The sequence below is a fragment of the Podarcis bocagei genome, assembly GCF_964188305.1.
Source record: "Podarcis bocagei genome assembly, chromosome: 13".
Classification (NCBI taxonomy): Eukaryota; Metazoa; Chordata; class Lepidosauria; order Squamata; family Lacertidae; genus Podarcis; species Podarcis bocagei.
In genome coordinates this window covers 45,211,792-45,234,813 of record NC_138138.1, presented here as the reverse complement: position 1 = coordinate 45,234,813, position 23,022 = coordinate 45,211,792, and the positions used below count along the sequence as shown (strand labels likewise).

Sequence of the window (23,022 nt, the reverse complement as noted above, 5' to 3'; positions counted from 1 at the left end):
CAGTAGCTCGTATCTAGAGATTTTGTGGTTGTTTAGTCGTGTCTGACTCTTCGTGACCCCATGGACCAGAGCACGCCAGGCACTCCTGTCTTCCACTGCCTCCCGCAGTTTGGTCAAGCTCATGTTAGTGTATCTAGAGATATGCAGCTTCAAAACATGATCTGTTTTGCCATCATAGCTCACTGCCATAGCTAGATCGATTCTCTGTGAAGTGGTCCATTGCAGAGGGGGGAAAGGTTCAGAATGAGGCAACCAAAACAATCAAGGGGAGGGAGGAATTACCCTATGAGGAAAGGTTGCAACCTGAGTTTGTAGCTCAGAAATTGAGGTAGCTCCATTGGTTAGAGTGTGGTGGCGATAACACCAGGGTCGCAGGTTTGATCCCTGCATGGGACAGGAGTTGGACCAGATGATCCTCAGGGTCCTTTCCAATTCTACAGCTCTTACGATTCTGTGAATTGGAGCTTCTTAGCTAGAGAAAAGTCAAGTACAGTGGTACCTGGGTTAAGAACTTAATTCATTCTTGAGGTCTGTTCTTAACCTGAAACTGTTCTTAACCTGAAGCACCACTTTAGCTAATGCGGCCTCCCGCTGCCGCTGTGCCACCAGAGCACGATTTCTGTTCTCATCCTGAAGCAAAGTTATTAACCCGAGGTACTATTTCTGGGTTGCCGGAATCTGTAACCTGAAGCGTATGTAACCCGAGGTACAGTACGAAGAGGCATGATGGAAGTTTATAAAATGATGAACAGCATGAAGTGGATGGAGAGAAGTTTTTCTCAAATGAAGCTGAACATTGCAAGACTCGGGGCAGACAAAAGAAAGTGCTTCTCCATTCAGCACATCATTAAACTGTGGAACTCTCTCCCACAAGAAGTAGCGATACCCACCATCCTGGATAGCTTTAAAGGATGATTAGATAAATTCATGGATGATAAGGGTATCCGTTTGCCCCTAGCCACAGTGACTATCTTCGCCTTCCTGCCAGAGGCAGTATCCCTTTGAATACTAGTCACTGGAATCACAAGTAGACACTGTTACATGCAGGTCCTCCTTGTGAGCTGGCCATGGGAGCCTGGCTGGTCACAGTGAGAAATGGACTAGGTGGGCCATAGGCCTGATCCAACAGGGTCCTCCTATGCCCTTATCTAAACAAACCAGTGGCCACCATGTGGCCCTAAATTCAATCTGCCTTATATGTAACTCCACAAAAGTAACCAGCCTTGCAGAGAGCTCTCTGTCCCTCCTACAACATTCTGTGGATGGAAAAGTGCCTCTTGCCATCCCCGGGCAATGGACTCGGTTTCTATGCTGGCTGCAGAGGAGTGATACAGCTCACTAGCCTGTACAGCAGGGATAATAATAATAATGATGATGATGATGATAACTTTTTAATTATACCCCACCCTTCCCGGTTCAGAAAACCGGGCTCAGGGCAGCTAACAACAAATTTAAAACACTTAATTGTAGAAGCAGCAGAAAATACAGTATAAAAACATGAATAACAATGAAATTCAAAGTTCAGAAATCAATTTGGGGGAAATCCATCTAATAAGCATTAGATAGTCACCAGGGCTAGCTGGCTGAATTAGTCCTACTTGGGCCAGCAAGGAGGCCAGGGGAGAATTAGCTGTGGGGTCTCAGAGCGGGTAATCTTCATAGAAGGGGAGGGGGAGGGAAGAGAAGGGAAATAAAAGATCAGGCTGAATTCAAATTAAAGGCCAGGCAGAATGGGGATGGGGAACCTGTGGCTCTCTGGGCGATACTGGGCTCTGATCGGTGCCAGCGGGCATGGCCAATGCTCAATGATGATGGGAGCTCTACTCCTGCAAACATCTGGAAGATCGCAGGTTCCCCATCCCTGCTCTGCAGCCTCCTGCATGCAATTGCTTGCCACCACTGTCTAGCAGGCCAGTGCGCTTAAAACACAAAAGGCTGCCGTACTTTGCAAATTAATTGTTTGTTGTACAAAGAAGCCCTCTGGCCTGTCCCAAATGTCAGCCAATCCATGTTTTTTTAGGCAACCCAGAGTTATATATGGGAGAGCTGTTGGGAAAGGCAGTTCCTTATCACTGGCCTTCTCTTCTCCAGGGCTGTCCCTGCAGATGTTTATTGGACTCCCAATTCCCCATCAGCCCTCAGTTAGCATGGACAATGGCCAATGATCAGGGGAGATGGGAGTTGTGCTCCAGGAGCATCTAGAGGACCATGTTTCCTGCTTGGCAGGGGGTCGGACTCGATGGCCCTTGTGGTCTATTCCAACTCTATGATTCTATGATTCTATGATCTATGTTGGCTACCTCTTGCTCTACACCACGTGTGATCTGATGAAGCTGCCCTTGTAATGATATATATTAAAAACAACAACTGAAAAGCTTCAAATGCTTAAGATTTGGGGTGGAGAGAAGGCAAATCAGGAGCTACTGGTGGACCTCTGGGGGATCTGAAGTAATTCAGCAAGCGTTCTGGACTCCCAGTTGACTATCAGCAGCAACAAGTGAGAATGCTATAAAGCAGTGCCAGGCCCGTCTTACCCATAGAGGCTAGTGGTGCGGGGCTCCAAGTTCTGGAGGGCACCAGGCAAGAGTCCGGGGAGCACTGAACAAGCGCACTGAGTGAGTGAGCGTGCTCCTGCCACACGTCGGCTAGGTTTTTCCCCTTTTAGCCTCCAGGCGCCGAATTCTGCAGGGCACCAGAAGGCTAAAAGGAAAAAAACCTAGCCAACGCTCGGTGGGAGCGGCGCACGAGCCCTCGCTCAGTATAGGCCCGCTTGCTCATTTTGCTGCCTGCAGTGGCCACCGCGGCACGAAGCGGCCAGCTGAGCCAGGAGGTGCTGCGTCCAGCCTCCGCCTCTTCCCCGCCGGAGGAGCCACCCTGGGAAAGGGGGGGGGCACCAGAGGGATCTTTGCACCACGGCACCAGATATGCTTAAGACGGCCCTGAGCAGAGCTTCCTGAACTTTTCATATGGGTGACACACTTTTTTAGACATGCATCATTTTGTGACACAGTAATTCAGTGTTATTAGCAAACTGGAGGTTAAACCAATCTCTTTCCAGCCCCGGTAGGAGCACAAGGAGCATTCACACTGCAGCCAACACACAGTTTGGAAAGCTCTGCGATGAAAGAATGGTGGCGGAGAAGAAACCAGGATTGGTGTGAATGAGAGATAAAGGACTTATGAGGTCTGTTTAGATATAGGTCTCAAATTGCTGGATCAGGCATATGCTCAGAGCCACTCTGCTCTCAGCATATGCTCCCCTGGCTGGTCCACAGTCTTGCACTTGGCTCTGGCTGGTAGACAAAGTGGACCATATAAGCCTGAGATATGTGCAGACTCCTGCTGTAGGCCATTTCCAAACACCGGGTGTTCCATGTGTTTGGTCGCCCTTCTCTGTAACCTCTGTGTCCGGTTTCAGAGACCAGGTTTCTGAGTACACCGTATCCAAGAAGTGGCCACACCATAGATCAGGCTTCCTCAACCTCGGCCCTCCAGATGTTTTGAGACTACAGTTCACATCATCCCTGACCACTGGTCCTGCTAGCTAGGGATCATGGGAGTTGTAGGCCAAAAACATCTGGAGGGCCAAGGTTGAGGAAGCCTGCCATAGATTTTACATGCAGAGAGGCTATGAAACTGGGTGTCTTATTCTATGAGACTTCCTTCAATTTGCATACAGAGGGAGTTTGGCCAAGGACTCCTGCAAAACCCTTCCCCCTTGTACATGTCGTGCAGAAGCAGAGTTCTCAAAAGAAAGGGTAAAAGCTGTCTACACACTATTTGCTCTGTATCCAGTGCCCTCCCACTGCTACTTTGGGAAGTGGTGTATGCATGTCAGCCAAAATCCATCTCTCTCCTGTACCTGTCTTGTTCTTTCTTATGAAATAGTTTTGATGCATTTTCCCCAGAACCAGCTGGGGAAAAGGACAACCAACTGCGCTTTAAGCTGGTACTGTGTACGCACCCAAAGGCTCTTTGATTCAGCAGTTTGGCGCTTGCAAATTTAGTCCCTTTAATGCAGCAGCTCAGCTTTTGCAAGGCTGACCTAAATTGCCGGTATCACCCTTATAGAAATATCTGCAAACAAGAAGGCAAGATATGCAAGGTCTACTGTATTTTAGTTCTCGTGGGGTTGTTGTCGCAGGCTAACCCATTGCATTCACAAGCTTGCCTTAAGAGATGCTAAGTTCTGCTTTGAAGAAACGGGGGACTTGGCTTGGCAGGATATTGCTGGCTATGGGCTTTGGAACTGCAAACGGGGCAGAGGAGGGAATGGATGGAGCCACTGCCCCGAACTCAAAGGTCATGACGTTGATCCACCATGCTGGGGAAATTCTTCCAATCCAGCTGCTTACCTTAACAGGGAACAAGGCACTGCGTGTTTACGCCAGCTCCCACCCGTCCGCCCCCAGCACCGCAAGCAGAGCTGGGGTCTGGGATGTGTAACTAGAGACACCAGCCCTTCTGCCTGGTCTGGTCTGACAAGTTGTTTTTATACAACAGAAACTCTGGCAGCCAAACCACAGAGCCGGCAATGGCGCTGGCAAATTCAAACCGGCTGGCTTAAGGGTGGGAGAGGGAGGGAGCCATGGCTTCCACCCCCATCCGCAGTTCCCGACAACGGCATGCTCAGGTGAAGGTCTGGATGCTAGAGGAAGATAGCTAGGATCCATGCTAGGAGGGCAGCAAAATCTGCAATCGCTGGGGCTGCTCCAGATGCCCTGCTAATTGGGCATTCGTCCTGATTAGCTTGCGCAAAGCTTACGAAAAAGCTAGACGCCTGTGCTTTACTGAGCATTCCTTCTAATTTGTTTGTGGGCAGGTTATATGACAATGAGGTTTCATCTTGATTTGCTTGTGCAGTGGTTATACAATTCCTCAGTGCTATTTTTCCAGGGGGGCAAAGGGTGCCAGATCTCACCACGAACTTCGCCCATGCTCTCTTAGAATCAGGGTCAGATTTAAGGTGCTGCTTTTGACCTTTAAAGCCCTTCACGGCCTAGGACCCTCGTACCTACGGGACCGCCTCGCCTGGTATGCCCCACGGAGAGCCTCAAGGTCCATAAATAACAACACCCTAGTGGTCCCAGGCCCTAAGGAAGTTAGATTGGCTTCAACCAGAGCCAGGGCCTTTTCAGCACTGGCCCCAACTTGGTGGAACGCTCTGTCTCATGAGACCAGGGCCCTGCAGGATCTGATCTCTTTCCGCAGGGCCTGTAAGACAGAGTTGTTCCGCCTGGCCTTTGGATTGGAGCCAATTTGATTCCCTCCGCCCCCTTTTTCTTTTTTCTTTTCCTTCTCCTGCAATGAGGCTCCATTTTAATATTTTAATGTTCCATTATTTTAATGTTGTATTTTATTTTTGTTTTTAAGTTGTAATCACTCATCTTGTTTTTATTATTGCTTGTAAGCCGCTCTGAGCCCGGCCTTGGCTGGGGAGGGCGGGGTATAAATAAAAAATTATTATTATTATTATTATTAGTAAGCTCCTGCTGGGGGGGGGGGAGCCCAGCATTTCCTCATTGATCATTTGTTTACACTACACGTTTTAGCGCATTTCCCCCATCCCTGTGAACCTGTGAGCCCAAAGTCCGTTTTTAAAAAGTGGATCTGCTGCTCGAGAGCACTTTAATCCACTTTAAATTGCACAAACCTAAATTTCCACAATCCTGCCTGTAAACTATGGATAGTCCAGAGGTGAACTAAAGAACTACATGTGAGGAAGATAAGAAGCAAAGCCCCACCCACACAATACATTTAAAGCACTCTCATAAAGCTCATAAACGCCTTCGGCCCAGTATACCTGAAGGAGCGTCTCCAACCCCATCTTGCAGTCCAGACACTGAGGTCAGGGCCGAGGGCCTTCTGGCTGTTCCCTCACTATGAGAAGTGAGGTTACAGGGAACCAGGCAGAGGGCCTTCTCAGTAGTGGCACCCGCCCTGTGGAACGCCCTCCCATCAGATGTCAAGAAAATAAACAACTATCTGACTTTTAGAAGACATCTGAAGGCAGCCCGGTTTAGGGAAGATTTTAATGTTTGATCTTTTATTGTGTTTTTAATATCCTGTTGGAAGCCACACAGAATTCTGGGGACTGCAGTTTGCTAAGGGCTGTTAGGAGATCCCTGCTCCCTTCACAGAGCTACAATTCCCAGACTGGTTTAATAATATGTGTGTGTTAGGGATCTGTCCAACTTGTAACTCCACATTCGCAAAGCCATCCACCTCCGGCTACCAAGATCTAGAGATAAGCATCACAAGACGGATATTCCCATCATGCCTTGCTTGGGAATCGACCCAAGCCACCTGGATGACCGCTTTTAGAAACCCTCTCTCAGGCCACAGTTCCAACCCAAACTCTCAACATCCTCGCATGGAAGGAAGAAGGGGACCATTTATACAAACTTTAAAGAGCGTTAGAGTCTTGGTTTACCTGAACACAGGGCTGTGACCTCCAATGCGAGCTTTGGACCAGGCCAGCGGGGAAGGCACTGCCAGGTAATCCATTCCTTCCTTGCGCCCCATGCCAAGTCCGTAGCCCCCCGTGGTGCCGCTGCCCCCATCCTCCCCATTGCAGCTCCCTTCCTCCTTCCTGGTCAGGGCGACTGTCTGCTCGGTCGAGGTCTTCCGGGCCTTCTGGGGGATGCTTTCGGCCGGTCGGGCTCCAGTACAGTTGAAGGGCGCCGTGTCGCCTCCTGCCTCCACGGTCTCCCCTGGGGTCTCCTCTCCAAGGCTGCCCCTCCGGGAGAGGCAGGGGGATGCCGAGGAGTGCGTTTCAGAGCTGGAGTACCGCCGCTTGCCACAGGGCGAAGCTGGCCGCGGGCCCAGGAGCATCCATCCATCCTCTGCGCCCCGGCTCGGGGAATAGCTGGCGCCGTAAGGCTGCCACGACTCGTCGGCGGGCGACCATGGCTTGGGGGAGCCCCGGGGAGAACCCAAGGGGGAACTGAGGGCAAAGCGGGCCGCTGCCTCGTTCAGCTCCCGCTCCACATCGTCCCCGGCGGGGGCTTCGTCGTCCGAAAAGAAGCTCCAAGGCGAGACGCTGCCGCTGCTGGCGGGGCTCGGGGTGAAGAAGCCGGAAGACGGGGTGGTCTCGCGGTAGCCCCCGAAAGCCTCCAGGAGGAGGTAGTCGCGAGGCGAGGAGTCCCAGTCGTCTTCCTCGGCCCGCCGGCCTGGCGAAATGGTGGTGATCTGGATGCTGGGGCATTCCAGCACACGGGAGCCTCCGAGGCGGACGCGCCGGGCGGGCTGGCTCTCAAAGGTGTCGCCGTCCAAGTCAGCCGGCCGGGGTGGGGGGGAGTGCATGCCTGCACGGCCCCCACCGAGATGCAGAGGGCAGGGGATTCCCAGGGGAGAAGTGTAGGGAGGCGGGTCTCCCAGGGCAAGTGAACAGTAGGCAGGGAGGTTGTCCGCATCCAGGTCTGTAAAAAGAGAGATAGAGGAAAAAAGAAAGAGATGAGAACCACCATGTTGGTTGAAAATGATATATCGTTGGTATTTAACACCGAGGAAACTGGCAAATACTGTATTTTTCTTTGTATAAGATGCCCCCCGTGTATAAGACGCCCCCTATTTTTGGGGACTAAAAATTAAGAAAATGAAGTTGTTGAGCTTTATTGTGGGGGCTACAGTGGTACCTGTAAGAACTTAATTTGTTCTGGAGGTCCGTTCTTAACCTGAAACAGTTCTTAACCTGAAGCACCACTTTAGCTAATGGGGCCTCCTGCTGCCGCCGCGCCGCTGCTGCGCGATTTCTGTCCTCATCCTGAAGCAAAGTTCTTAACCCGAGGTACTATTTCTGGGTTAATGGAGTCTGTAACCTGAAGCGTCTGTAACCCGAGGTACCACTGTATTGCAGAAAATTGCTCACCCACATGACCTGCGCTGCCACTCGCACGCGTCGCAAGAGCCAGCTATCGTACTGACCAATCGCCAAAGTGACAGCCAATCAAAATCAGCACTTGCTGCAGCCTCCAACACGCCCTATAGCTGACAATCTCCGGCTTGCAGCAGCAACCAATCCCACGTCCCCACTATGCACTATCCGTGGATAAGACACCCCCCCCCCATTTTTCAAATGATTTTTTAATAAACAAACCTAGTCTTTTACATAGAAATGTATGGTATGTATAAATCTAAATCAAACAAGTGTTGAATATGCAAAGAGAAAGAAGGTTCTTTTTATAATATGTGGTGGTCTTGTGGTAAGGTGAAAGCTTACTTAGAAATGATATATAATGAATTGAAAAGGATGCTTAAAACAATCGGGGCGGGCAGAAGCTTTTCTTTGGGGAATTATAGAGACAAAACTGCCTAAATTGTATAGAAATTTATTCATGTATGTGACTACAGCAGCAAGAATGTTAATCGCCCAGAATGGAAAGAAGCAGAAGTCCCAGCAAAGGAAGAATGGATACAAAAACTTATGGAATATGCAGAAATGGTGAAACCTTGAAATGTTAAAATGTTTGTAAAATTAATGAAATGTATGAATTTGAAAATGAGAGAGAGAGAGAGAGAGAGAGAGAGAGAGAGAGAGAGAGAGAGAACTACCATGTTGGAGTCAATCAAAAGTTTACCTGGCCACAGCATTCTAACAGCTTAGTAAGATCACAAGATAGAGACAGCCATTTCCAGTTATTTGCCCACCCCCCCACCCCCCGCTGCTGCAACTGGCAATCAAAGGTATACTGCTTTCGAACACGGGGGCTCCATTCTCCACTAGCTGTTGACAGATGTAGCATGTGGGCACGTTAATAAATCAATAAGGATCAAAACATAATTGTCACATCCACACCATACAATTAAAACACATTTAATGTATATTTAAAACATGTGGTTTTCCCCAAAAGATTCCTGGGAGCTGTAGCTCTCTAGAGAGGCAAACTACAGATCTTAGTACTCTTTGCGGGACATCAAAGTCCTTTAAATGTGGGTGTGACCAATGGAATTTGGAGACCTTGAAGGTGACAGAGGATAATCTAATGTGCAAGTGATTCTCTACTCAGCAGTCCCAAGAGCAATAGGAAAAAACCAAGCTAGCAGGTTTACCATAAATTTACGAAAAAGTGGCAGATTATACTTTTAGGCCAACAGACCACAGATGGGTAGTGATATGAGCATCTCTTTCTACTAGAAGAAGGGAACACAATTTGCTAAACTGCATGCAATCCCATGATTGTCTCACCCACCAATGTGATGTCTTGTGAACCACCTTTTTTGAAACAAGCAAAAGCTTAGAATCATAGAATCATAGAGTTGGAAGAGACCACAAGGGCCATCGAGTCCAACCCCCTGCCAAGCAGGAAACACCATCAGAGCACTCCTGACATATGGTTGTCAAGCCTCTGCTTAAAGACCTCCAAAGAAGGAGACTCCACCACACTCCTTGGCTTTCTAGCTTCTATGGCTCTGAAGAGGACCTCAATCTTCATGCTGTTTCATGAAGCGGTAAATGCATTTGGAGATATGTGCATGTTTCCATTTGAATAACACAGTTAAATTTTAAAGAGCCAGCTCATTTCTATACCAATTGGTCATTGTAAGAGCCTTGTAACAGTAAGAATTTAGTGCCCGGGTACATGCATTTTCCTCTTCCCTCTCCTTCCCTTTTTCCTTTCATGCTGTGCCTTTTTTTTTTAGATTGTAAGCCTAAAGGCAAGGATTAGTTATTTTTATTGGGAGTTTCCCCTGGTATAAATGATTTGAAGGAACTGAGAACACCCTAGTGAAGCCATGAGCCAACAGATGGCTGATCAGAACATCTAACAGTAAGAGAGCAGTGAGGGTCATAGGTCAGTGACAGAGCAACTGTTTTGCTTGCAAAAGGTCTCAGGTTGAATCTCCAGATACAGGTGGAAACACCCCCAGTCTAAAACACTGGAGAGCTGCTGCCAGTCAGTGTGGGGCGGACCAAGGCTTTGACTCAATATAAACTTGCTTACTGAGTTGCTATCTTTCTACCTTCCTCCTCCCCACAGCTAGCAGTAGCTGAATTCATTACACCAAATATGCAACCCGATTGTCAAATTAATCCAAGAGAGGGCCTGAGCAATAAAGGGGAACCACCACCACCAACAGCAGCAAAAAGGGAGGTTTTTCAGCAACAAAGAATCCTGGAAGGAGGCGTGCTTTCCTTTCGCCTATGGCATCCTGCATACGTCAAGAGAGAGAGAAAGCAAAGAACCCAAACCCCATGGGATGGATATTAAATATAGCTGGCTGGGGTGGTGGGGGAGGGACGACTACCCACAAGTCAAATAAAGGAAGAGGTATCCTCTCCCCCCCCCCCCCGAAAAAACAAAATACATACACACAGCAAATATTTGGATAAAGATATAAAGAGGAGAAAAAGAAAGAAAGATGAAAGTTGATTTCTTCTTTTCTGCCCTGCAACCCTTTCTCGACTGACAGCTGCTTCTAATTTAAAGTTTCTCTCTTTCTGGTCTACAATTCCTGGGAATTGTAGTTTGCTAAGGGTGCTGGGAATTGTAGTTTCAAGAACCAGTGATTGCATAGCGGTTAAGAGTGCCGGACTTAGTACCTGGAAGGCCAGGGTTGAAAACCCTGACCAGCCTCATCTGAATGTAACAAATAAACAAACAAACAAGGCGCCTTTAACAAATTACACTTCCCAGTTTCCTCCATGACTCTTAAAGTGGGGCAAAAGTGATTTAAAGAGATTGCGTGGCTGTGACCTCTCTGCTCCCGTCACTGCTTTCCATCATCTTCTTTCTCAACAGGGAGTGGATCACAGCACCCAAATGGCTCACACCTCAACTCTCCATCCAACCCAGTCTTGTCACATTACACCAGCTGTTGCCAACCTGGTGCCTTCGATGTGTTGTGAACTGCAAAAATGGAGCTGATGGGAGCTGCAGGCTGGTGGAAGACTACACTACACAACCCACTCCCAGGACCCTGTTTTGCTCCACCTTCTCCCAATATTCAGCGGGAATGAGCAGCAACTGTTACCTGCTTGGGTGCTGCGGCTGGAAGATGTTGTGTAGTACTCGCAGGGCAATGCATGTGTGGTTGTGTGGGAGAGAATTACGGGAAATTGGCAAAGCCGGAAGGCAGGGCAAGAATGAAGGTGGTAGCTCAAGAACACTAGGTAAAGGTAAAGGGACCCCTGACCATTAGGTCCAGTCGTGACCGACTCTGAGGTTGCGGTGCTCATCTCGCTTTATTGGTTGAGGAAGCCGGCGTACAGCTTCCGGGTCATGTGACCAGCATGACTAAGCTGCTTCTGGCAAACCAGAGCAGCGCACGGAAACGCCGTTTACCTTTCCGCCGGAGCGGTACTTATTTATCTACTTCCACTTTGACGTGCTTTCAAACTGCTAGGTTGGCAGGAGCTGGGACCGAGAAACGGGAGCTCACCCGTCACGGGGTTCGAACTGCCGACCTTATGATGGGCAAGTCCTAGGCTCTGTGGTTTAACCCACAGCGCCACCCGCATCCCTAGTCAAGAACCCAAACACACACACAAGTAGACTGGCAGCCTTGTATCTGGGAAGGCAAAAAGGCAAACAAAGCTCGAACTGAGACTGCTGCATTGTAACTAAACAGAACTTGCAGGTTCAGAGGCACTCTATCCCAATGTTCTGCCTCCACCAATGGAACTTCCCATCGGTGTCTGGTTGGCAGCTGCTGAGAACAGGGCACTGGGCTCGGTGGGCCTTTGGCGCTGGCTGGGGTTGATGGGAGTTGTAATCCAAAACATGAATTTTGCAACGGCGGCAACAGACAATACTGCTCTCGTTGGGTCGTAAAGGAAGCTTGCAACCCACCAGGTCAGATTGCATCCTTTATGTTTTGCATTGCCATTTTGCGACTTAAATAAAAACCCCATGAACAGAGGCAGTATATCTTTGAATGCCATGTGCCTAGGATTTTTTAAAACAACAACAAGGTGAGCTGCTGCGCTTGGGAGCTTTCCAGAGGCACCAGGCTGTCCTCTGTTGGAAGCAGGATATTCTGGGCTAAGGTGGGCTTTGGTTTGCTCTGCAGCGAAAGCCCCAAAGTGGGGGGTGGCTCCCATCTTGCCGCCAGGAGTTGCCCTCCCAGCTTGCACCTTCCTTGGGCTGAGGGGCAGGTGGAGGAAGAAAGCCAAAGGCTCGCCTCCCTTTTTGAAAGAAAAGCTTCTGAAAAGTTTTTTTGTGGGGTGGGGGGACGTGGGCTTAGAAAGTTCCTCCTGAACTTGGCCTAGTCTTCTTGGGGCCTCCACCCTGTTTCGTGGGCCAGAGACAAGGATCCAGTTGGATGGAGGAGAAAAGGGGGGGGGGAGAGAGAGAAAATAAGAGAGACTGTCAGGGAGGGGCCGCCATCTGAACCCAATTAAAGGGCCATTTCCCAAAGCCCCAGGCTCCACTGGCAGGGACCCCCGTTGCCAAGGAAACGGGGCGCAGGCCAAAAGACGAAAAGGAAAATTGCACTGTTGCAGGGAGCTAGTTGAAACCGTATGCGGGAGGCTTGAAGTGTGTCTGCCCCCCCCTTCTTTCCCCACTTGCCGCCATCTCAAAAGCCACCCCCCCCCAACAACCCCAGCTCCCCTACACCCGGGATTTGAAGGCCTTGGATGGGAGCCAGTGTGGAGGGTCTGGATTCTGTGGGATCCCGAGGCCCTCTCAGACCCCATCTGGATTTCATTTGAACCAGACGCCGCCTGCCCAGAGACAGTTTGACCTTTCTCTCTGGAAAAAAACACCCCAGTTTCCTACCTCCGCCTCGGAGGCTGGCTCATACAGGGGGCTGCCAACTTCCTCCTCAAGCAGCACCCTCAGCCAGGGTGTGGATATATTTTGGGGCAGCCAGCCCGCTTTCAGCTGAACCCTTTCCAGAAGCACCCCCACAAGTTCAGGGGGCTACAGGGGCCAAGAATGTCCCCCATACCAGCTTCCGAGGCAGATATTGGGTCGGGGGGGGGATGGGAGTTGCAAACTTCATCTGAAAAAATAAAAGAAGGGGGAAGGATTTCCCCCCACCATCACCACCCCCACCTCCCATTCTCATTTTTCAAATATGCGTGTGGAAATGCATGTCACGCAACCCACATTTTTCCATTTCGGGATTCAAAGCCTGGATTTGCAAATGTGATATTTTGAGTTTTGAATTCTTCCTTCTGACGTGACCACTTCAAGCATCTGAGAAAGAGGGTTTTGGCCGACAAAAGCTCATGGCCCAATAAATTGGTTAAAGGTGCCGCTATGATCCGGGATTACCCTACGCTGCCACAACAATTAAATTATTCTGGGGTGAATGTTCATCCTGGGGGATTGGGGTCTAAGTTTGGTTTTGACAGGGGTGTGTCTGTGCGCATGAGACAGGTTTCAGACATCGAAAGGGGGGGGGGAGCTTGGGGAAATACCAAAATTTATCTTAATTCACGATGAAAATTGAAGAAACGTTTGCAACTATGGTGCTAGCCCCTAAGAACAACATGTCCTACTGCAAGCGTTAAGCATCCAGATGACTTAGCTGGAGATAAAGCAGTCACTAACTATACAGTGAACAAAACACCTGTTTACAGCCTCTCTTGTGTGTGGGCACATATGAATTACCACTAGGATGCTATTATTATGCCGTTTTGAACGTGCAGAAGCCTACTTTTCAAACTGATGGAGGGTTTGGCAGAAGAAAGGATGTATAGTTTCGTTTCATTCTTCTTGGGCATTTTGCACCACCTGTGACTAGATACCCTCTGCCAGATATATATTTCTGCCTGCTATTATTACCAAGCTAGTTTAAGCCCCACTTTTGGAGAGGAGGCAAAGCCTGTTCTTGCCAACTAGGTGGAGAAGAGTACATTCACCAGAGGGACTTAACGTAGGAGTAGGGGTGTTAGGCCTAGGGGCCAAATGTGGCCCTCAAAGTTCCTCTACCTGGCCCTCACGATTCTCCCCAGGCCACACTCCTGACCTGCCCTGCTTCAGTCCCTCCTTGAGAGTTTTTGCCCTGTTAGAACATGCCCATGAACTCTGATAAATACTCCTTGCTTTTCTGGATGTAGAGCAGAGAGAGGCAGAGAGATGTGTGTATGCTTGCAGAAACTACCCTACTGTATAATGAGGAAATTTGCCTTCCTCACTCCACCCACTTTTGCCTCTGCCCCCGCCCATGACTTGCCTATGGCTTGGGGAAAGTTGTCCCAAAGGGAAGGAGACCCCCAGGTTCACCACCACTGACTTTACTGCAGCTAATGTAGAGGAGCTCAGTGGTACTTACAACAACCCTATAAGGTAGGCAACCATTTCACGCACTGTGGCCAAGGCTAGGAAATCCTAGGTCACATTGGGCCAGGTGTGGGGACCCTGTGACCCTCAGTGTTTCCCAAACTTGGGCCTCCAGCTGTTATTGGACTGCAATTCCCACCATCTCTGACCACTGGTCCTGCTAGTTAGGGATGATGGGAGTTGTAGTGCAAAAACAGCTGGAGACCCACGTTCTGCTCTAGATATGGCTGGACTCAAGCTACCATCAGCCATTGCAAGGCCAATGGTCTGAGCTGCGGTCCACTTCAAACTGGTCTTTTGACACTTAGGATGCAGATCTTTAGGACTCGTGCTAGTTTTCTGGTTGTAAATTTTATCAGCTGTTTTTAAAATTTAAAATAGGGACCTTAGGGTGGACAGAGGGTAAAAAATAAATTTGAAAAACACACCAATAACCATCCAGTAACATCATGAGGGCCACGCAGCCCCCATCATTGTTTCAGATTAACCAATGTGTTCACAGCTAAACCACAATTTGAACCAAAAATTTTCCAGCTCACAGCTTCCACACACATAGCAGCACACACATTAACTCTTTTTGATCAATACGATTTTCTGTATTATTATTATTTTAAAAGGGTTAACCAGTAATTGGTCCCAGGAACTCAGAAGCTACCAAAAAAAACCCAACAGCTCCACATTCCATGCAGAGTTCAGTGCAACCTGAAAGTTTTCAGATTCCAAAATTTTCACAGAAGCATGATGGGGCGTGTGTGAAACTCGAGACCGATTTCTTCTCTCATTCACTCACGCACTTTCCTCACCAGCATGGGCAGAAACGCAACACCCATCTTTAAAATGATTGCAAATAGTATTAACCATTTGCGTGGGCCGCGTGTTTTAGGGATTCGATTACTCACTCTCGGAGCAAAAGAACACACAGACTCTTCCTGCAGGGAGATGGGAACCTTCGTGCCATCTCCTCCCCGCTTGTCCTAAAAAGGAAAGGGAGGGGGGGACTTTTTCCAGCTACACCAGACACACGCACAAAAAACCACTTGATTCTCTCCCCCTCCCCATATATTATCACACCTCCCTCCTTGTAACCAACCATCAGAAGCCCCCATAACAACCCGCATCTCACCTTCCAAGGGGACCCCCATTCCTGGATGCTCCTTTTCTTCTTCTCCAAAAATCAGCTTGAATTCTAAGTCCTCGTCTTCGCAGTTCGCTGCGCCCATTTTTTCCAGGGGGTGGGGGAGAATCGGTGGATGCAGCCTAATAGGGTGGCAAGCCCCTTCCTTCTCCCCCCACCCCTCAAAAAAAATGGGGGGCTGGATGGAGGAGGTTTTGGTTCGATTCACCTCTGCTCTCCCCCTTTTAACGCAATACCTCTTTCCGCGCCTTCTCCCCCTTTAATATGTTTTTTAAAAAAGTAATAAAGAAAAACTTTCCCCAAACAAACTTTTCCCTCTCCTCCAGCTGCCCCCCTCCCACTCCCTTCCTGACTGCTGATTGGCTCTTCAGAAAACACAAACCATGCCCCCATATGTCACTTTAAGCCACGCCCACCAAGCAGGGGAGAGGGGAGGGGGGGAGAAAACCCGAACTGGGCTGTTCTATAATCCCCCATCTCACGCTCCCCGAGAAAATGAAAAAGGAAGCACCTCCTCCACCCCCTTTCTTGTCCTTCCAGATGGACCAGCCTACCTGGAGCCCATTGGAAGGCAGCCCAAGCAGGGCCCGCCCTCCTTAGGCTGCTTATTATGCACGGGTTGGACACACCCAGACAGGCTATTAAAGGCAGAGGGACGCGTTGCGCCTGCTGGGATTTACGCTGCGATTATTCTGATTATAGCGTGTGTGGCGTGCGCGAAGCCAGTTTTTTTTCAACCATGCAGGGAGAGGGTGACAGAGCCTATATGAGCACACGAAAGAATGGTGCAGCTGCCTAGATGCAGCTCCGGATATTTTGATGCTGCAAAACCCAACATTTGGAACATAACGTGGATTTCAACCCACCTCACTTCCCAACCCGGAAAGCTACGTGTTTGGTGCTTGCATCGGTGTTATGCAAAACATGAACGTCCGAACAAGTCGACACGCATTTAAAGCACGGAGAATCCTGGGAGCTGCAGTTCCTCCTCACTGAACTACCCTTAAAAAGCTGCAGCTTCCAGGGTTATTTGGAAGTCATGCGTTTTCAATGGGCATTGAGTCTGCTTAAAACACATTATTACAGGGATCTGTTCTTGACAATGTTGAAACTACCTCTTTAAAATGGTTTATTTTGGGTTTCCTCCTGCCATTCCTTTAAGGAACACAGGACAGTGCAATATGGTTGCTCCCGGGCCCCCATTTTATTATCATAACAGCTCGGTAAGATTAGGAGGCCAAGGTCACCCATTGAGATTTGACACTGAGCAGGTGATTTGAGCCAGCTCCTGATCTAACCTGTTCTAACCCAGTTTCTGCCATCCTGGTTCCCTCCAGCTATTTTGGATTACTGTGGTTGTGCTGGCTGAGGCTGGTGGGAGTTGCATCCAAAACATCTGGAAGGTAGTATTCTGGCGAAGCCTTCTTTTCCTCCAACACTACACTTAAATCTAAGCTCACCCCATTATCTTAAAGGCATGGGGATGGGATATGGTACTCTGTGTGTGCTCAGAGGCACTGCCACTTCCTGGACTAGGATTACCAATTTACTAGGGGAAGAATACGGGTCTGGCTGGGTTTTATATTTAATCTGTTGCCTTAGGAGCAGTGGTTGCAAAAGCCAATTATTTGAAGTCAGTTCTTTGTCCCGGATATAAAATTCTAGGGGCCTCCCTCAGATACTAGCCTTGTCCCCCAAACCCATACAGATCTACCCTCTGGCTGTGCCTGGGTTTCATGTTAGAAGAAGAGCAAACACTTAAGACCCTGCTCAAACTGAAATCTGGCAGGTATGCACAGTTCAGCTTTACCTGGAGAGATGCTCAACTTGTAAGATTGGTTTTACATACAAATGTGCAGGCAGAGCATATTGGAAGCAAGAGACACCTATAGCAGGCAGCAATATCCTGAATATGATTCCCGCCCACAAGAACAACAGTTTGTACCACCACAATCCTGAGACAGATGCATCAACTCCAGCTTGACTCAGAACCCTCTCTCTCTCCTCTCCAGACTTGGTATAATAAAGTATTTCACTGCCCCTCCCACTAGCTCTGATTAGTGCCACATTCCAAAGGCAGGGGAGCAAGGGTTCCAGGTCACTAACAAAGGCATCCCTAGTCATTAAGGATCACTGGCATTCTTTTGTCACTTCCCTGACTAACCCATTGTCTGTTGGGTGAAACCAAGGTAAGGATCCTTCTGTACAAGGCAACTGAACTCATAGAAATTCCTATGGCTGAGTATGGATTTCAGCCCTGGTACCCCAACTTCTTCTTTAAAAAATAAATAAAAAATTAGACAATTTCAACAAAACAAATTATCAGTCCAAATAACCCATTTCATTAATTTTCCCCCTTTTTATTCCCCCCATCCTTCCCTCCCCCCCCCACACCAAGGACTTCCCTCATCTCCCCTCTCTGATTTGTTTGCACATATTATTCTCTACATGTTAAAAATTGTACATATCATTGCCTTATCTGTCATATATACTATCAATAAATTTGTGGGTGTTTATTCAAAACCTGCCAAGGAGTCCAAATCATTTTGTGTGTGTTTTTTTTTAATAGTTTGTAAAAAGTTCCCAATCTTCCTTGAAGTCACAATTGTCCTTCTCACGTAGTTTATGTGTCACCTCCCAGCTTCTAGTCCAACACTAGACAACCTATAATTGTTAATGAATGTAATGTTTCTTGATGTTGTGAACTGCTTTGGGTATGGTTTTCCATAGGAAAGTGCCATACAAATAAATGGTGATAATTACCGTCCAGGTTACTGGACAACTAACTTGGCAGGGACAGAATCATAGCATTTTAGAGTTGGAAGGGACCCCAACGGTCATCTAGTCCAGCCCCCTGCAATGCAGGGATCTCAGCTAAACCATCTATGGCAGATATCCAACCGCTGTTTATAAACCTCCAAGGACGGTGAGTTCACCACTTCTCGTGGGAGCCTGTTCCACTGCTGAACAGCTCTTACTGTCAGAAAGCTTTTCCGAATGTTTAGTCGGAATCTCCTTTCTTGCAACTCGAAGCCACTGGTTCAAGTCCTCCAGAGCAAGAGAAAACAAGCTTGCTCCCTCCTCCCTGTGGCAGCCCTTAGTGCGTTCTTTAACTGGCTGGGAATCTCTCTCCTGTCATTGGAATGTGACACTGATCAGAGCAAGTGGGATGGGCAAAAGCTGCTTTTCAAAAGTAGTTCTGGAGTTCATCACAGTGAGTTCCTCCCAATAAAACTCTGATCTTTGGCGCAGACACCAAATGCGATCTTCATTGCTTCAGATTGGGACTTGATGATTTTGTCAGTTTTGGTTTCTTTCTTCCTTCTCATTCTTCTATTCTTAAATTTTCTTCTCTACATTTCTGCAGAAATTTACCAAATTGCAATTTTTAAAAACCCAACGAACACCTGCCAGTATTTTGGTACAAATTTCTCCTAATATGCACGTTTTTGTATGCAGTTTAGATTGATATATACATTTTTGCAAAACTGTATGCTTTGGTATATTATTTTCACAAATGAATGCCTTCTTATGCACACTTTCTCCTAATATATGCATTTTCTGTACACAGTGCTTGGAGAGAACTGCATTGCAAAATTCAGAGGGGCGGTGAATTTCAAAGGCCACTTGCGTTTTGGTTCACATATTAGTTCGAGAAGTTCAAATTAGGTAGTTTCTCATTGAGATGCAAACAAAATTGAATGTGTACCCCATTCCAGATTGAGAGGCCCCACTCTTGCAATCCCAACCGCCCCTCTTCCCCTAGAGCAAAACCCCGTGAAGCAGCCTACATCTTCGACACATGCAAGCCAGCTCCCCAGATTCCCCATCAGTCCACACTCCAAGGGGTTAACATTCTTTCATTCCCCATTTCCATGGCCCACGAGGGAGAGTGACGCATGTGGCCTTTGCAAAAATAGAGAGATGTCCCAGGCCAAAGCACGTGTCCTCCTTCTCTCTCCCCCCCCCCCCCCGCCCGCTCTTTTCTTCTCCTTCCTTAACTTAATCAAAACCATCCGTTAGCGTGCAGAGTTAGGCCAAAGCGCAGCGCACAGGGCGGGACAAGTTTGAAATCTTTTCCTAGCTCCTGCTCCAAGCTGGACTTGGGGGGGGGGGCTTAGAACTTCTCAGCATCATCTCCAATGATGCTGTAACTCCTGTCTTTCTGGCCCTGCCAAATGAACCCCAGAAAGCTTTCACAGCCCCCACTGATTTTCAGTGTCAGTCCAACATCTGTCTGCCTACTCTATAAAAACTTTGCATTCCCAGCAGCCAGACATGGAAACTGTTTCTCAGTGAGATCCCCCTGTCTTCTTTCTTTTTCTTTCTTTCTTTCTTTCTTTCTTTCTTTCTTTCTTTCTTTCTTTCTTCCTCCTTTTTCAAAGAAGTTCTTTTAAACAAGCCAGGCAATCCCAGGGCTTCCACCACATATTTTTCTGGTGGCTTGAATGGAAAGAAAGAATGAGAGAATGATCCCTTAAAGAGCAAAGATAGCTCTTTTTAAAAAATCTCCAAAATCCACAGTTAGGTAATACCCTTATTACTACAATTATTATTATTACCATGTGTATATCCCACCTTACCTTTCCTCCCAGTGCTCAAGGTGGAAGGTGGAGCACAACACTTAGTTCTCCCTCTCTCTATGTTATTCTCACAACAACCCTGTATGGTAGGTTCAACTTGGGTCTCCAGCTGTTTTCGGACCACAGTTCCCATCATCTCTGACCACTAGTCCTACTAGTTATGGGTGATGGGAGTTGCAGTCAAAAACAGCTTGAGACCCAAGTTTGGGAAACTGTAGCTTAGAGACAGCAGCTGGCCCAAGGTCATCTAGTGAGCTTCATGGCCAGGTGGAGATTTGAACCCTGGTCTCCTGCACTCCACGCTCCAACCACTATACCACATTGCCTCTTTATAGAATGGCTTTATCAGGACTGGCCAAAACACAGAGGATTTGACCACCAGAGCTGATTCTTGTCCTACTTACATTGAGATGGACAGATCGACAGGAGAACTATTTAAAGGGATGGGCCCTGGGGAAGTTTTTAAAAAATAAAATAAAATAGGGAGTTACACCAATTTTGCTTTTAGAGGAATAGACAGTTCGTACTTTTCTTCCTGGCTCAATCAAAGTAAAAGGGAGACAAGAGTGAGGGCTCACAACGTGCCCTGCTTGGAGTTGAACAGCGCTGTTTTTGTAAAGACAATCATTAAAAACAAACTCTGAAATATAGAGTTTGTCTATATACAAATGATCACAGCAGTTCTCAGCAGCGTGATCACACAGCCCTGATGATCTGTGACAAGACTGGGTTAAATTTGTGCAATGTGGCCCAATTAAGTTTCTTTTTAATTGGACATATTTTCCCCCAAAAAATGTTTTCCAGAAAAAGATGGGGTTTGTTAGAAGCTCACCAAGGACGCTTCCCGCCAAATAAACACAGCCTGGTGTCTTTTAAGGAATCAGACTAAGGGTCCACCTAGCTCAGTCTCGCCAGGAATGGAGAGCCTGTGGAACCACCAGCCCCAGTCTGCATGGTCAATGGTCTGGCTGAATTAAGAGCTTCAATCCAGCAGCTTCTGGAGGAACCCATCTCTGGTCTACACAAACTGGCAATGCGTATTCCATATATAGACAAAGTTCCCGTATACTTAAGCCTATATCTCCCTTACCACCTTACATGGAGCTATGGTACCTCCTGTATCCTTTCATTCCAATATGGTATGAACATGCTCCCTTTTTCTACAAACCTATCATCTGACCGGCAACCCTGTACAGTAGGCTAGTGGCCCAAATTGGATTCTGACTGAGCCCTTCCTCTCCATCGTCCATCTGTCCTAGCCTCCCTTCCTTCAGCAAGACTGTTCAGCCAGATTTTAACTTGTTTCGTTTATATCCTGCTTTTCTTCTTCAAGCTCAAGGCAGTGTACAGTGGTACCTCAGGTTAAGTACTTAATTCGTTCCGGAGGTCCGTTCTTAACCTGAAACTGTTCTTAACCTGAAGCACCACTTTAGCTAATGGGGCCTCCCGCTGCCGCTGGAGCACGATTTCTGTTCTCATCCTGAAGCAAAGTTCTTAACCTGAAGCACTATTTCTGGGTTAGCGGAGTCTGTAACCTGAAGTGTATGTAACCCGAGGTAGCGCTGTATATGTTCTGCCCGTTCCCCCCCCCCAATACTATCCTCATAACAACCCTGTGAAATGGGTTAGTGGCTCAAGAAAACCCAGTGGGAGCTTTAGGGCTGAGTGGGAATTTGAACTTGGCTCCCACCCCCAGGCCTCACCCAGAGCTGTAGCTACTACCTCACGCAGGCTTTCAGATACAGTGGTTCCTTGGGTTACATACGCTTCAGGTTACATACGCTTCAGGTTACAGACTCCGCTAACCCAGAAATAGTGCTTCAGGTTAAGAACTTTGCTTCAGGATGAGAACAGAAATTGTGCTCCAGCAGCCCGGCGGCAGCAGGGGGCCCCATTAGCTAAAGTGGTGCTTCAGGTTAAGAACAGTTTCAGGTTAAGTACGGACCTCCGGAACGAATTAAGAACTTAACCTGAGGTACCACTGTACTTCTAGTAACCTGAAAGCAGAGGATGGAAGCAAGAGACAGCCTGCTATTTGGTCATACCCAGCAAGTGTTACTTAGAGGCACATAATCACTGTGCCATGCCCTGAAAATATGAAATCATGATGTGCTAGGTAAATGGACCCCTGACCATTAGGTCCAGTCGTGACCGACTCTGGGGTTGCAGCGCTCATCTCACTTTATTGGCTAAGGGAGCCGGTGTACAGCTTCCGGGTCATGTGGCCAGCATGACTAAGCCGCTTCTGGCGAACCAGAGCAGCGCACGGAAACGCTGTTTACCTTCCCACCGGAGCGGTACCTATTTATCTACTTGCACTTTGATGTGCTTTCGAACTGCTAGGTTGGCAGGAGCTGGGACAGAGCAATGGGAGCTCACTCCGTCACGGGGATTTGAACCACCGATCTTCTGATCGGCAAGTCCTAGGCTCTGTGGTTTAACCCACAGCACCACCCGCGTCCCTTCATGATGTGCTAGAATAGAGTTAATTCTGAGCAGGGTGTTCTAAGGAATTTTTCATTTTAAAAATTGGGACAGAAGAAGAAAGGGGAAAGGTGGATGGGAGGGAGGGGGGTATTGAAGAAAACAAGGCACCCCCCCCACCCGCCTCTGAATACTGACCTGCACACTTGCTGCCTCCTGATGGAAGGAATAGTTTCTGTTTCCGTATAAAACAGCATCACGCTTAAGCGAAGGAGTGGCTAAGCAAGGTTGAAGAAACAAAAGAGAATTTATCTGCTGGAACTCCAAATTGCTGTTTTCTTTTTCTTTTCTTTTCTTTTCCAGATGATCTTTATTGAATTTTTAGTTACATACTGTACATACACATACATTATATTTCACATTTGTTCTTGCTCTCCCGAGCTGACTTCCCTCCTTCCTTCTTCTGGCTTTTTTGTGTCCTCTTTGACTTTTCGCATTGTCTTTGTCCATTTTCCATAAGATTGTTCTTCTTCATTTTTTCCATTAAATGTCCGTGAACAAATAAATCTTTCTATATATACAAATTCTTGCTGTCTGTTTATATTCATTTACAAATATTGTTCAATAATAATCCTAATGTACATTT

At 47.8% G+C, this 23,022-nt stretch overlaps 1 protein-coding gene across 1 annotated transcript in view; it reads right to left on the bottom strand.

The window, feature by feature from the left end:
• NFATC4 (nuclear factor of activated T cells 4) overlaps nt 1–15,906 on the bottom strand; it is a 30,618-nt gene extending 14,712 nt beyond the window's left edge. Inside the window, exons 1-2 of the mRNA XM_081167804.1 lie at nt 15,358–15,906; nt 6,434–7,421 (exon numbers count right to left, since the gene is read on the bottom strand). Of these exons, the coding sequence (XP_081023930.1) occupies nt 6,434–7,421; nt 15,358–15,454 (1,085 nt within the window). The 5' untranslated portion in view covers nt 15,455–15,906. The remainder of the gene's footprint in view (nt 1–6,433; nt 7,422–15,357) is intronic.
• Nucleotides 15,907–23,022: the final 7,116 nt, after the last annotated feature.